The following is a 13474-nucleotide window of genomic DNA, read 5'->3' as shown; positions in this document are numbered from 1 at the left end:
GCGTCCCCCACCAAAGGCGGAGACAGGTCAAGCGTTGGCTGGCTTCTCCAGCCAGGCTGCTGTGACTCAGAGCTGTACCCTCTGAGTGTGCGCAGTGGGTGGGAAGGGGCTGGCCAGCGACGAGGCCGCTGCATGGGGCAGAGCAGGGGACGGCTCAGAGCTGGGAGACGGCTCTACCCATCTCTGGTTGGGGCTGTTCACTCACTGGCCGCCTCTCCCCAGGGTACTACGGGGAAGGTCTCAACGCCATCATCGTCTTTGCCGCCTGCTTCCTCCCAGACAGCAGCTCCCCCGACTACCACTACGTCATGGAGAACCTCTTCCTGTAAGTGGCCCACCCGCTCCGTCCCAGCTGCCCACAGTTCTGAGGGTCCCACCCGGTGGGCAGGACCATGCTGCAAGAACCACGTTGGGTGGGGGGCTCTGCCCGGCACCAGGGAAGGGCTGGGCCGCCAGCAGACCTGCATCTGAGTCCCCTGCTCGCCCGCTGGGCCTCACGGGTGCAACTGTCATCATCCCTAGCAGTTATGGAGCATTTACTATGTGGCAGCCACGAAGTGAAGGGCTTGGTGTGTGATAACGAATTCCACCCTCGACATGACCCTGTGGATCAGTTATGTTGCCTCCCATTCTGTGGCTGCAGAGCCTGAGGCACAGAGAGGTTAAGTCACTTGCCCAAGGACACACAGGTACAGTTTTATTATGATGGAGACAGATAATATGGATAAAGCGCCTGGCAGATGACAGTAGGAACTCAGCAAATTGTTATCACCCTTATTATCATCATTACGAAGATTTCCTTCTTACACAGCGGGGCGCGGGGCTTGGATGCCAGGTGGGGCCAGAGGACAAGGAGGTAGCCATGGAAGGTCAGATCGGAAAGTGGCCTGAGATACCAGGGAGCCCAGTCTCCCCGATCTACAGATGGGGAATTAGAGGCTGAAAAAGAGGAAAGGATTCTTCTGGGACTTCCCTGGTGGTGCAGTGGGTAAGACTCACGCTCCCAATGCAGGGGGCTTGGGTTCGATCCCTGGTCAGGGAACTACAACCCACATGCATGCTGCAGCTAAGAGTTTGCATACCACAACTAAGGAGCCGGCGAGCTGCAACTAAGGAGCCTGACTGCCACAACTAAGACCTGGTGCAACCAAATACATAACTAAATATTAAAAAAAAGAAAAAGGGGCTTCCCTGGTGGCACAGGGTTAAGAATCCGCCTGCCAATTCAGGGGACATGGGTTTGAGCCCTGGTCCAGGAAGATCCCACATGCCGCGGAGCAGCTAAGCCCGTGCGCCACAACTACTGAAGCCCGCACACCTAGAGCCCATGCTCCGCAACAAGAGAAGCCACCGCAATGAGAAGCCCGCACACTGCAACAAAGAGTAGCCCCGACTCGCCACAACTAGAGAAAGCGCATGCACAGCAACGAAGACCCAACGCGGCCAAAAATAAATATATAAAATTTTTAAAGAATGTTGTTTGAAAAAAAAAGAAAGGATTCTTCTGAAATCACTTAGGGGGAGACAGGGCTGGGACAGACCCCAGGTCCCTAATGTCTGGTGCAATGGACTGTTGGCTGTGGGTGCCTGTTCCCCAGGTGTATCTGGGGCTATTGAAGCCCACCTCCCAGAATTATTGGAGACCATGCATATAAATCGCTTAGCATCTAGTAAGTGCTCACTAAAATAGTAACTACTACAATCACTGTGCCCACTGACACAAATTTGGGGTGGGCTGGGGTCATCCCCCACCCTCCGCTCGGGCCGAGTATGCCAGGACAGCCAACAACACCTGAACAGGTGTGACTGGCAGAGCCAGGGCAGGCGGAGGCAGAAAGGGCAGGTGCCCCAGGGGTTCAGTCCCGGGAACTGGGCTTCCTGACTCTGAGCCCCTCCGTCGGGTCCTCTGTCGTCTGCGTCCCGTGACCAGGTACGTCATCAGCAGTCTGGAACTCCTGGTGGCCGAGGATTACATGATCGTGTACCTGAATGGTGCCACGCCTCGGCGGAGGATGCCCGGCATCGGCTGGCTGAAGAAGTGTTACCAGATGATTGATAGGAGGTGAGTGGGTGGGGCTGGGGGACCTCCTCGGGATGCAAGGGGTCCTGAGGTCCCTCTGAAAGGTGTGTAGTGGTCAGCTGGGGCAGCTGTAACAGAGCACCAGACTGGGTGGCTTAAACAATAGATACGTGTTGTCTCCTAGTTCTGGGGGCTAGAAGTCCGAGATCAAGGTGTCTGCAGGGTTGGTTCTTTCTGGGGCCGTGAGGGAGCATCTCCCCTGTGGACACTTGTGTGCAAATGTCCCCTTTTTATAAGGACACCAGTCATAGTGGATTAGGAGCCCACCCTACTCCTATATGACCTCACCTTAACTAATTTCTCCTACAATGACCCTCTTCCCAAATGAGGGGGCTGCAATTCAACATGCCCATAATAGGTACTCAGAACCATGGGACCCCAGAAAAATCTTTCAGAAATGGGAGATGGTGTGGCCACGAAGTCAAACGCTTAGACTCTAAATTAAGAGAGACTGGAGACCAGACATCAGCTCTGCCACCTGCAAACTCTGCGAGGGGGCTTAGCTTTACCGAGATTCCACCTCCTCCCTGCCAATGGAGATAAGCATAGCGCCTCCTAGGCACACAGAGAAGGTAACACCGGTTAACTGCTCCCTCCCCGGGGCTTTCCCAAGGAGCCCATCTTGCTTCCTCTGTCTCCCCACGCAGATTGCGGAAAAACCTGAAGTCCTTAATCATAGTCCACCCATCCTGGTTCATCCGCACCGTGCTGGCCATCTCCCGCCCTTTCATCAGGTAAGATCATGACCTGTGCCCGGATAGCCACCTGGGTTTTTGTGTGTCTTATTTTTTAATCTGCATTTTCCAGCTCCTCTCTGATGAATCTATATTGTTGCGTTAAACAGTTTAAAATCATATGTATTGTTATTTAGTGTCGAATATACATCACGGGGTGGGGGGGTAGGGAGGTGGGAATAAGTAACAACCAGCTCTCCCATATTGAATGTTGGATCCCTTTTAAAGTTTACAACCACAGCCCTGAAAGGTTGACTTGGCCGTGCCCGTTTCATGGATGAGCAAACTGAGGCTCAGAATATTCCAGGGAATCACCCAGAGTCACACAGCAAGGTCATCAGCCCACCACGCGCCCTCAGAAGGAAGCCCGGCTCCATCCACTCTGGAATCTGTGAGGGAGGGGCATTAGGACGGCAGGAGGGTCTGACCCACTCCTGCACCATGATGTGGTAAAACGATACATGTGTGTTTTGGGGGTGCCCGAGACTACCCTCACGTTTGATGATTTACCAAGAGGACTCACAGAACCCAGAAAAGCTGTTGTGCTCAGGGTTATAGCTAATTACAGAGAAAGGATGAACACCGAGATCAGCAGAGGAAACAGGTGCATATGGGAGTCCGGGAGAAGCCAGAGGGAGCTTCTGATTGCCCTGTCCCAGTGGAGTTGTACCCAAAGCCCTTCGTTCTCCCTGCAATGACGTGTGACCACGTGTAGGAAGTACTGCCAACAGAGAAGCTGACCTTGGTGTCCAGGGTTTCCACCAAGGCGTGGCCACACGGGGATGGAGTGCCCACGCAGCTCCCTTAGTTCCTCAGTAACTGATATGATGGCCCAAGACCCCACCAGGAAGCACATCTTTGGCACAGACTATGGGCCCCGGGTAAATGAAGACGCTTACCAGACGGGACATTCCTAGGGCTTAACAGGTGACCTCCTGTGAGTCTCAGGGGCTGGTTCTTTCTTTGGAATGTGCAGGAGATAGAAGCACCTGGACACACAGAGCAAGTGAAACAAAATTAGTCATGTTAAACGCCCTCATCAATCACATAAAAGTAAATGCACATTTAATGTAATATAATTCAAAACATTGAATTAAATGAAGACCCTTCATTTCCACGTTCCCAGTGAAGGATCTGTGATGAGTTTAATAGACGGGGTCAAACTTTGACTTGAGAGCATCACAGCGCTGAGGCAAGGAGGCAACTTCAGACGCTCTGTTCAGTGACTCCCAAGCACTCTCAGACATTTGCACATTAGTGAAATCAGGCCTTTAATACACTAATTATGGGTCATTTGTGCTAATGATGATAATTACCGGGCAAAACGGTAGACACACACTTCAGCCTAACAGAATTGCCTTCTGTCCTCGACATCCCGTAATTTGGGAACCGAAATTTGCCTTGAATGCAGATAATTCTCTCACTTTAGGTTGCTTTTCCTAGTTTTATTTTATTTTATTATTTTTTTGGCCATGCTGCACAGCTTGTGGGATCTTAGTTCCCCAAGTGGGGATCAAACCCATGCCCTCAGCAGTGAAAGCGTGGAGTCCTAACCACAGGACCGCCTGGGAATTCCCTGGGTTGCTTTTCCTGTGGTGAATTTCAAAGGTCTCATTTTGAGCTTTCAGGGAAATAGGAGGGGAAAGTGGAGTAAAGTAAGCTTCCCTGTTTAAAAGCCGAGGGAAGTGGAGACAGATTCTGAGCTGCCACCTGGCCCTAGCCATGAGGTTCTGTGATTGTATCTCAAAAAGAACTCCTGTTTATTCCCCGATGATCTAAACATGGGCATGTGCCTCGCCCTGGACTGGAATTCTCCCTCCCGAGAGCCCTGCTTCCCAAGACAGAGCTCAGCTCACAGGCAGACAGCGTCGTCACGTGGAAACCGGGTACCCATTTCCAACAACGGACATGGCAGCTTTACCATGGCGTCCTCACGATGTGATCTCGCCTGTATTTATAGCCCACTGCTCAGACCACAGGTGTCGCCCCTGTGCCCCCTAAAAAAACCTTTGCAACCAATCAGATCATCCATCCTCAGAGCCTCCCAGACCTGGGGTATTCAGGTAGAGTCGGTCTGAGACTCACTCCCTGTCCCTGGGCCCTTTACTTTTCTGTCACACCAACTGGAGGAAGAACTCATGTTCCAAGAATAATTTTTTTTTAATTAAGAAAATAAATTCCGGGACTTCCCTGGTGGAGCAGTGGTTAAGAATCCACCTGCCAGTGCGGGGGACACAGGTTCGAGCCCTGGTCCGGGAGGATCCCACATGCCACAGAGCAACTAAGCCCGTGCGCCACAACTACTGAGCCTGTGCTCTAGAGCCCGTGAGCCACAACTACTGAGCACGTGTGCCACAACTACTGAAGCCCACACTCCTAGAGCCCGTGCTCCGCAATGAGAAGCCCACGCACCGCAACGAAGAGTAGCCCCCACTCGCCGCAACTAGAGAAAGCCCACGTGCAGCAACGAAGACCCAACGCAGCCAAAAATAAATTTTTTTAAAAAGAGATGATTCTTTAAAAAAGGAAAAAGAAAATAAATTTCAGGGACTTCCCTGGCGGTCCAATGATTAGGACTCTGCTCTTTCACTGTTGAGGGCCCGGCTTCAATCCCTGGTGGGAGAAATAAGATCCTGCAAGCTTTGTAGCTCAGGGAAGGAAGGAAGGGAGGGAAGGAGGGAGGGAGGGAGGGAGAGAGAGGGAGAGAGAAAGAGAGAAAGAAAGAGAGAAAGGAAGGAAGGAAGGAAGAAAGAAAGAAAGAAAAGAAATTTCAACTGCACAAAAGCGGTGGGGTTTATTTATTCCGGTACACATGGCCGCTTTGTGACTCTCTGTGGGAAAACCGTCTATCATTCCCTGATCAGTTACCAGTGGCCTCTGCTGATTAACCCGTGTATTTTTCTCTTATGGACACTGCGAACTGTAACATTCCTCATGGGTCTCCATTTTTGCCGGGTGTCGGAAAGTTTGAGCCGAATTCTTATCTAATCTCTAAAATTAGATGTAAAACTTCTTGACACAGTTTTGTAACTATGTGACTCTATCTTACTTTTTTTCTTTTCTTTATTGTTATTTGATTATTTTATGACTTAGCGTCCTGTTACATTCTCTTGGCCTTATATTTCTCATCGTTAGAAAAACTGACGTGAGGGACTTCCCTGGTGGTGCGGTGGATAAGACTACGCACTCCCAGCGCGGGGGGCCCGGGTTCCATCCCTGGTCAGGGAACTAGATCCCACATGCATGCCACAACTAAGAGTTTGCATGCCACAACTAAGGAGCTTGTGTGCTGCAACTAAGGGGTCCACCTGCCGCAACTAACACCCAGCGCAACTAAATAAATAATTTTTTTTTAAAGGGAAAAAAAAACTGATTTGACCTTGAAAAAAGTTTATTGGACATTTTACCAAAATTAGGTTTAAGGTAAATTAAAAAAAAATAATCACGAGTTCAAAGCAATGCGCTGGTGACAAAGCACCTCAGTGGGTAGCAGACAGCCAGAGCTGGGGTTTGGACCGGAACAAGCCATTCATCCCGAAAGAATGTGGAATGAATCAGCAGTCCCCATGTGCATCTGTCTCGTGACCAAATGACTACTGCTGCCATCCAGGCAGTGGCGATTGTACCAGAAAAGCATTCTTGGGAAGATTCACACAGAGGAGCAACTCCTGGGGAGGATGGGGCCTGGAGTCTAGCAGCATCTCTTTCCCCTCTGCTTCCTTCAAAGAATTTCCTCAGCTCAGCAAGGACTGGTGTCCAACACGTGGTTCAGGACACTTCTCTTCTTGCAAGGGGAGACCCCGGGTTCTGCTCTGTTCCCCCACTAGGGGCCAGGGGTGGAGGCTGGCACAGGTGGGGAGGGAAGCTTGGGCGAAGGTGCCTGGGGCATCCCGGAATACTGCTGCGTGTGCAACCCTGTCTGCCATCGCTCCTTCTGGCCCTGAGGGGCCACCCTGAGGGCTGGCTTTCAGATGTCTCCCTGCTTCTTCTCCCACCAGCGTCAAGTTCATCAACAAGATCCAGTATGTGCACAGCTTGGAAGATCTGGAGCAGCTCATCCCCATGGAGCACGTGCAGATCCCAGACTGCGTGCTACAGTGAGTGTCCCTGGGCCATGGGAACACCACCCCCCCGCCGCACCTCCATCCCCATTGCCCCCGGGCTGCTCGCCTCTCAGCCACCTCTGATCAGCTCAACCGAGCTGCCAGGGAACCAGACTTGTGTGGGAAAGCAGAAAAGAAGGAAATACAGGGAAACAAGCTCCTGTGAAATTACAGAACACAGCAGGCCTGGCTATCTAGTGCAGGCCGTGGGCCATGAGCCCTGTCCCCCTGGCTTGTCTTTATAAATAAAGTTTTATTGGCACACGGCTACACGCATCCATTTACAAACCATCCACGGCTGCTTTCGAGCTACAACAGAATCGAGAGGTTGCCACAGAGACTGGCCTGCAAAACCAAAAATACGGATTCTCTGGCCCTTTACAGGAAAACTTTGCCCTGACGGAGGGGCCTGTAGACCAAACCCACGTCAATGAGGGGGTCGCTTTATACTGGCTGTGTTCGGGGCTGATGCAAAAAATGTCCGCTGAGCCACATCTACTCCAGATGGTGAAATATACCCACAAAACAGATATCCCCTGCCCTGGGGTGGGGTGGGCGTGGGCAGGCTTGCAGGAAACATAAAAAAGACCAGTAGACCCGTCAGCTCCGGCTGTCCTTTCTGCTCTATGACCTGGCGTGTATTCAGATGTGACAGTGAGATTGCTTCCCTGTTCCCAGAGGGAAGGGGATTCCCAGGCTGCATCTCATGTGCTTTCCTTTCTCTCTCTTCCAGGTACGAAGAGGAAAGGCTCAAGGCCAGGAGAGAAAGGTCTGTGCGGAGTGGCCTGTGCCCGGGCCAGGTTAGGGCTGGCGCTGAGCCGGGCCCACAGCTGGGGGGAAATTGGTGGCTTCCGCTCAGTGGGGACCCATGTCATGCACGCATGTAGCTCAAGGCCCTGCCCTTCTCTCGAGGGCTTGGAGTCAGATCCAGGCTCAAATCCAGGCTCCCTCACTTAGTCACAGAGTGACATTAGGCAAGTGAAAAGTTCACAGCCACCCTGAGGAGTATTGTGAGAAATCAGGACCAATGTAACCCACCGGACAAAAATAGTAGACTCCATAGAGAGTCCTCCTAGTAATCCTGATGACAGTGGGGGCAACACAACCTGCTTCATGCTTGCCCCTGCCAGACTTACCCCAGAATCGCCCCTTCACTGACTTATTGGCTAATTTTCGAAAGTGGCAGTGCTCACAAAACTTCAGGACTATTTCGGTCCCACCCAGTTATGGAGCCCTTATACCATTCCTGTATCCTTTCTCATCCCCCCCATCCCCACCCATCCGCCCCAAGAGGAGGGCAGGGCCAGGATTCCTAAAAGCGTCTGACAGGCTAGGAATCCGAGGCTCAGAGAGGGCAAGGCACCTGCTCAAGGCCACACAGCAAGTCTGAGAAAGAGTTGGGGTTTTCAGTGAGTCGAAAGCATGCCAGGCCCTGTGCCAGCCTGGGAGAGACTGAGGCGATTAAGACTGAGTCCTGGTCCAGAAGTTTCCTCAAAGGGCAAAGGGGAGGGTTGCCTCACCGAGTGAGGGAAGCAGATCCTGGGGCAGGACAGGTGATGTTGGCAGATGAGACACATAATGAGAAAAATTACGGCGGCTTCACACAGCGTCGTTTAATAGTGATGAGTGTGAGCGGAGTGGAAGGGGGCGTGCAGGGCAGCAGGACCCGCCATCCCACGCCTTCCAGGGAGTTCTCCTCCTTCCCCTCCTCTCTCTTCTCTACTCCCTCCCTCCCTCCCCTTCCTCTTTCCTTCCTTCCTGTCTTTTTTTTTTTTTTTTCAATACCTTTAGTTGCAATAAAATACACAGGACATACAATTCACCATCTTAACCATTTTTAAGTGCACAGCCCGGTGGCATTAAGCACATTCACATTGTTGGGCAACCATCCCCACCATCATCTCCAGAACTTTCTCATCTTCCCAAACTGAAACTCTGTCCCCATGAAACAGTGACTCCCAGCCCCTGGCCCCCACCATCTACTTCCTGTCTCTGTGGATCTGACTCTCTAGGACCTCGTGTGAGTGCAATCAGACAGTATTTGTCCTTCTGCGTCTGGTTTATCCAACTGAGCATAAGGTTCCCAAGGTTCATCCACATTGTAGCAAGTGTCAGAATCTCCTTCCTTTTTCAGGCTGAGTAATATTCCAGTGTGCGGATAGACCGCGTTTTGTTCACCCATCACCTCTCGATGGACACTGGGGGTTTCCACCTCTCGGCTGTTGTGAATTGTGCTGCTGTGAACACGGGTGTACAGTTATCTATTCAAGTGCTTGCTTTCACTTCTTTGGGGTGTATATAGACCCAGGAGTGGAGTTGCTGGATCTTATGGTAACTCGATGTTTCATCTTTCAAGGAGCAGCTAGAATCTTTGCCACAGCGGCTGCCCCATTTGACATTCTCACCCCACCAGCCACGCGCAGTTCCAATTTCTCCACATCCTCGCCAACATAGTAACATAACACATGTTCTACATTTAAGGTAGTAGCCATACTGCGAACTTCCCTGGCAGTCCAGTGGTTAAGACTCTGTGCTTCCACTGCAGGGGCTGTGGGTTCGATCCCTGGTTGGGGAACGGAGATCCCGCACACCACGTGGTGTGGCCAAAAAAAAATTTTTTTTTTTAATTTTAAAGGTAGTAGCCATCCTGATGGGTGTGAGGTAGTCATGTCTGTCGGTCTGGCTTCTTTCTTTTCCTCCCTTTCTCCCCACCCCCAGGTCCCCCTCTCCTCTGTCTCTCTGTCTGAGTTACGCTCCCCCCGCCTCCTGAGCCTTAGCTATGGATGGGAGTAGAGAGATGACAGGACAAGCAGGGCGCCCACCTTCCAGAATCACAGCACATGGGCTGCAGCGTCCAGGGAGCAAGTGCATGAGGCCCCTGCGGCGGCAATAAGCTGAGATAAGCGCCCCCAAGGAATGGCCCACAGCCCCTCCCCCTCCCCCCCACCAACCATCTGCGTCCATCTTCATGAACCCCTGGCCATCCCATCACGCAGTCCACCCTCTGGGCCCCCGCGTTTCCCCGGGCGCAGCCGAACCCTCTCCTGGTCGCTGTCGGGCCATGGTGGGTCCAGACAGAGGGGCCAGTGGGAGCCGAGAGCCCCTGGGCCCACTCGGCTGGCTGGTCATCCCTCGTCACCTCCTTCTGTCCCCAGCGCAAGGCCGCAGCCAGAGTGCGTCCTGCCCAGGTCTGAAGAGAAGGCGGAGGCGGGGCTGGCGGAGGACAGGTAAGTGTGTGCAGGTGGCCACAGGGCCAGAGCCCACACCCGCGGGGGGCTGCTGAGCCCAGGGAACCTCAGTGAAGGTGATCTGACATTACCATGGTGCTGAAGTAAGACCACCACTGTGAATCGGCCAGCATGAGGCCCATTCCGTCGAGCCATTTTAATGTAAATTTAGTGCATCTGTAGTTTTGGGCAACCAGCACCTTCTCCAGTTCCAGAACATTCCACAGCCCAGAGGGAGACCCTGTACCCTGTTAAGCAGTTGTTCCCATTCCTATACGCCTCCTTTTTTTTTTCTCCCCGGCTGGGCCGCGGTATGAGAGATCTTAGTTCCCCAACCAGGGATAGAACCTGTACCCCCTGCAGTGGAAGCACGGAGCCCTAACAACTGGACCGCCAGGGAATCCCTCCTTTTTTTTTTAAATCCAGCAACTCTCTACTGAAAGTCCTTTAGTGCCTCACCCTGGGATGTGTGGACAGATGGCACGACCCCCTCCCTGGCCTCTAGAGGCCCCTCCCACCTTTCCTGTCTCTTTCTTCAGGTCTGCCTCCTGCATTTGACCCTTGTCATACCCTCCTTCTCCTGTCCTTGAGCTCCTTGAGGGCAGCGGTTGCATCTTGGGACCACTGCCCCCTCCTCCTCCCACCCTGCATCCAGCACAGGCCAAGCATGGGGACCAGGGGCAGCTGATGTGCCCGAGAGACCAAGATCTGCTCTCAGATGAAGGTTCCAGCTGGTGACCTTTGTGCAGGTCCCGGTGGATGGGTTCAGCCTTCTCAGAGGGTGGACCTGGAGCAGCAATAGTGATTTCATTTTGTGGCAGCGAAGGGGCTCAGCCATTCTCACGACTGCCCGTCCTGGCTCATTTGTTACACAGCTGACACGTGCTGACACTTGCTTTGTGCCAGATCAGGGTGAAGCCATATTGGCCCTCATGGGGCTCATGGCCAAATGCCAAGGCTCCCCAGACAGGCGACTAATGCTGAGACTCCTTCCTTTTCCCACAGGTCTGCTCTGGCCACAGAAGATCAGGAAACAAGGTGGGTGGGAAGCAGGGCGATCTTGGCACCTTTTTTTGGAAACATTCTATGTGGAACCTACCCTGGGATGAGTGCCTCATGACTTATTGTTGATGGGGGGAGGATGCTGCACCAGGGAGGCAGGGAGACCGTGGTTACCATGACAACAGGGCCTCCTCTGGGGCCAGGCAGCCGGTCCCTGCTCCACTCCAGCGGGGCGTCATTAACAGGAGGCCCCAGAGCTGAGCCACACAGCGGCCCTGACTGAGATGTCCACCCAGAGCCAGGCCCCCTGAAGCCCAGGATTTTACTCAGCCAGAGGGTGCACTGTCTGCCCACAACCTATCTCAGTGTGTCTGCCTGACTATAGATGCCAGGAAGAGCCTCCCTGTGTGTCACGGGTCCTGGAGACCACCCTCGGGGGCAGTGGTTTGCTAGAAGGACTCACAGGACTCAGCAAAGCTGATCTGCTGACAGTTATGGTTTATTAAGGTGGAAGTGTGGGTACAGCTCAAAGTCAGCAATGGGAAAAAGAGCGTGGGGTGGGGTGAGGGGAGACAGGTGCATGCTTCCAGTTGTTCTCTCCCAGGGGAGTTGTTTTGGGACAGCCCTTAATTCTCCCAGCAGCCAGGCGTGGTGATGCACACCAAGTGTCACCAACCACGTGTGCTCATTTGAGCCCTGGTGTCCAGGGTATTTACTGGGGGTCAGTCATATGCACAGTGGACCACCCACGTGGCTGACCTTAGTCTCTAGCCCCTCCAGAGGTTGAACTGATACCACATGGTCCATGGCTCCTGCCTTAAATCACATTGTCAGCATAGACTATCCAGGGTAACCCCAGGTCCCAGGCAAACAAAGATACTCTTATCAGGAAGGACGTTCCAAGGGCTTAGAGGTGACCTCCCAGAAGCCAGGCAAGGGCCAGACCTTCCTTTAGAACCTGCAGGGTTAATCCTTGACCACACACTCTGCTATAAATATGTTACATGGCCCGGCCACATGCCTTAATACTACCTATGTGACCCAAGAAGCCCCAGGCTGAGAAATAAACATCAAAAATCGTCTTAGAACAGTACTGCCCTGGGCACACTGAATAGAAGCAAGTTCTCAATGCATTTCTGACAAGACCATCTCAGTCCTTCTGGAGCTGAGTTCCCAACCACAGACACAAAACACGCGAGGAAATCATTCACCATGAGAAAAAGTCGGCGGTACAACAGATAGCAGCATTAGACCTCCTCCTGGGAATCCTCAGGTAGAGGTGATAAAAACAAGCATGTCTAAAATGATTAAATACATAAAAGAAGGAATGGTTGGGAGCAATGGATGGATGGACGGATGGACAGGTGGGTAGGTGGGAAGGTGGATAGATGGATGGATGGATAGGTAGATGGACAGGTATATGGGTGGATGGGTGGATAAACGGATAGGTGGATGGGTGATGGATAAGTGAATGAATAATGGATGGTTGGATAGGTGGATGGACGGATGGATGGATGGATGGATGGATGGGTGGGTGGATGGATGGATGGGTGGGTGGATGGTTGGATGGGTGGATGGATGGTTGGATGGGTGGGTGGGTGGATGGATGGACAGATGGGTTGGTGACTAGATGGGTGAGATGAAGCCTGCCTCCAGTCTGATCGAGGGCACCAGCCCTGGGGCCTTATTCTTTGGCTGGGGCACCAAGGGAGAAGTCCCCTTCAGAACCATACCTAGAAGGTGGGTGACAGGTGGCAGGCCTTGAAAGGCAGGTGCCACTCTTGCTGCTGAGGGCACACTGAAGCCGATTAGATCATTCTTTTGGATTCCCCACACATGGAACAGTTTCCACTTTCTTTACATACAATAATAATAACTTGACTGTGTTTCTGCCTCTCCAGCATGTCCTGAGGTGACGTGAGCACAGAGGAGGACACAAAAGAAGATCCCAGATGCCAGGAAACCTCTGTCAGACGCCCTCTGACCCTGGATCTTGTCCCCACCTCATCCTGAGTCACAGTCTCCGGGGGGTGTCCGTCTCCTCCATCCATGTCTGAAACCCAACATCCTTTCCAGCTGCTTGAAAACTTTTTTTTTTAATGATGCAGTATTAGTCCGTTCTGGAAAAGGACCCAGTTCTCCACCCTCCCACACTCATGAGCTCATGGCCAAGAAGAGCAAGAAGCGTTGAGCATGGCCTGTGCGTCCTTGGTGGCCTCAGAGACCACCCCCCCACCACCACCACACCACTGCGCAGAATCCTGGTCAGGACCCTTCTCTTGCTTGTCACCTGGTTCAGGTTGGAGCCACAGATGCCCATCGACTCCC

At 52.6% G+C, this 13474-nt stretch overlaps 1 protein-coding gene across 1 annotated transcript in view; it reads left to right on the top strand.

Annotated features, from left to right (window-relative positions):
• Positions 1-13219, top strand: part of ATCAY (ATCAY kinesin light chain interacting caytaxin) — a gene marked incomplete at its 5' end in the record, with an annotated part of 31848 nt that extends 18629 nt beyond the window's left edge. The window contains 8 exons of the mRNA XM_079918083.1: positions 223-325; positions 1931-2062; positions 2728-2814; positions 6813-6911; positions 7651-7686; positions 10073-10144; positions 11150-11182; positions 13048-13219. Of these exons, the coding sequence (XP_079774209.1) occupies positions 223-325; positions 1931-2062; positions 2728-2814; positions 6813-6911; positions 7651-7686; positions 10073-10144; positions 11150-11182; positions 13048-13057 (572 nt within the window). The 3' untranslated portion in view covers positions 13058-13219. The remainder of the gene's footprint in view (positions 1-222; positions 326-1930; positions 2063-2727; positions 2815-6812; positions 6912-7650; positions 7687-10072; positions 10145-11149; positions 11183-13047) is intronic.
• Positions 13220-13474: the final 255 nt, after the last annotated feature.

The sequence above is a fragment of the Stenella coeruleoalba genome, assembly GCF_951394435.1.
Source record: "Stenella coeruleoalba genome assembly, chromosome: 3".
NCBI classification, from domain to species: domain Eukaryota; kingdom Metazoa; phylum Chordata; class Mammalia; order Artiodactyla; family Delphinidae; genus Stenella; species Stenella coeruleoalba.
This window is presented reverse-complemented; position numbering and strand designations above follow the sequence as displayed.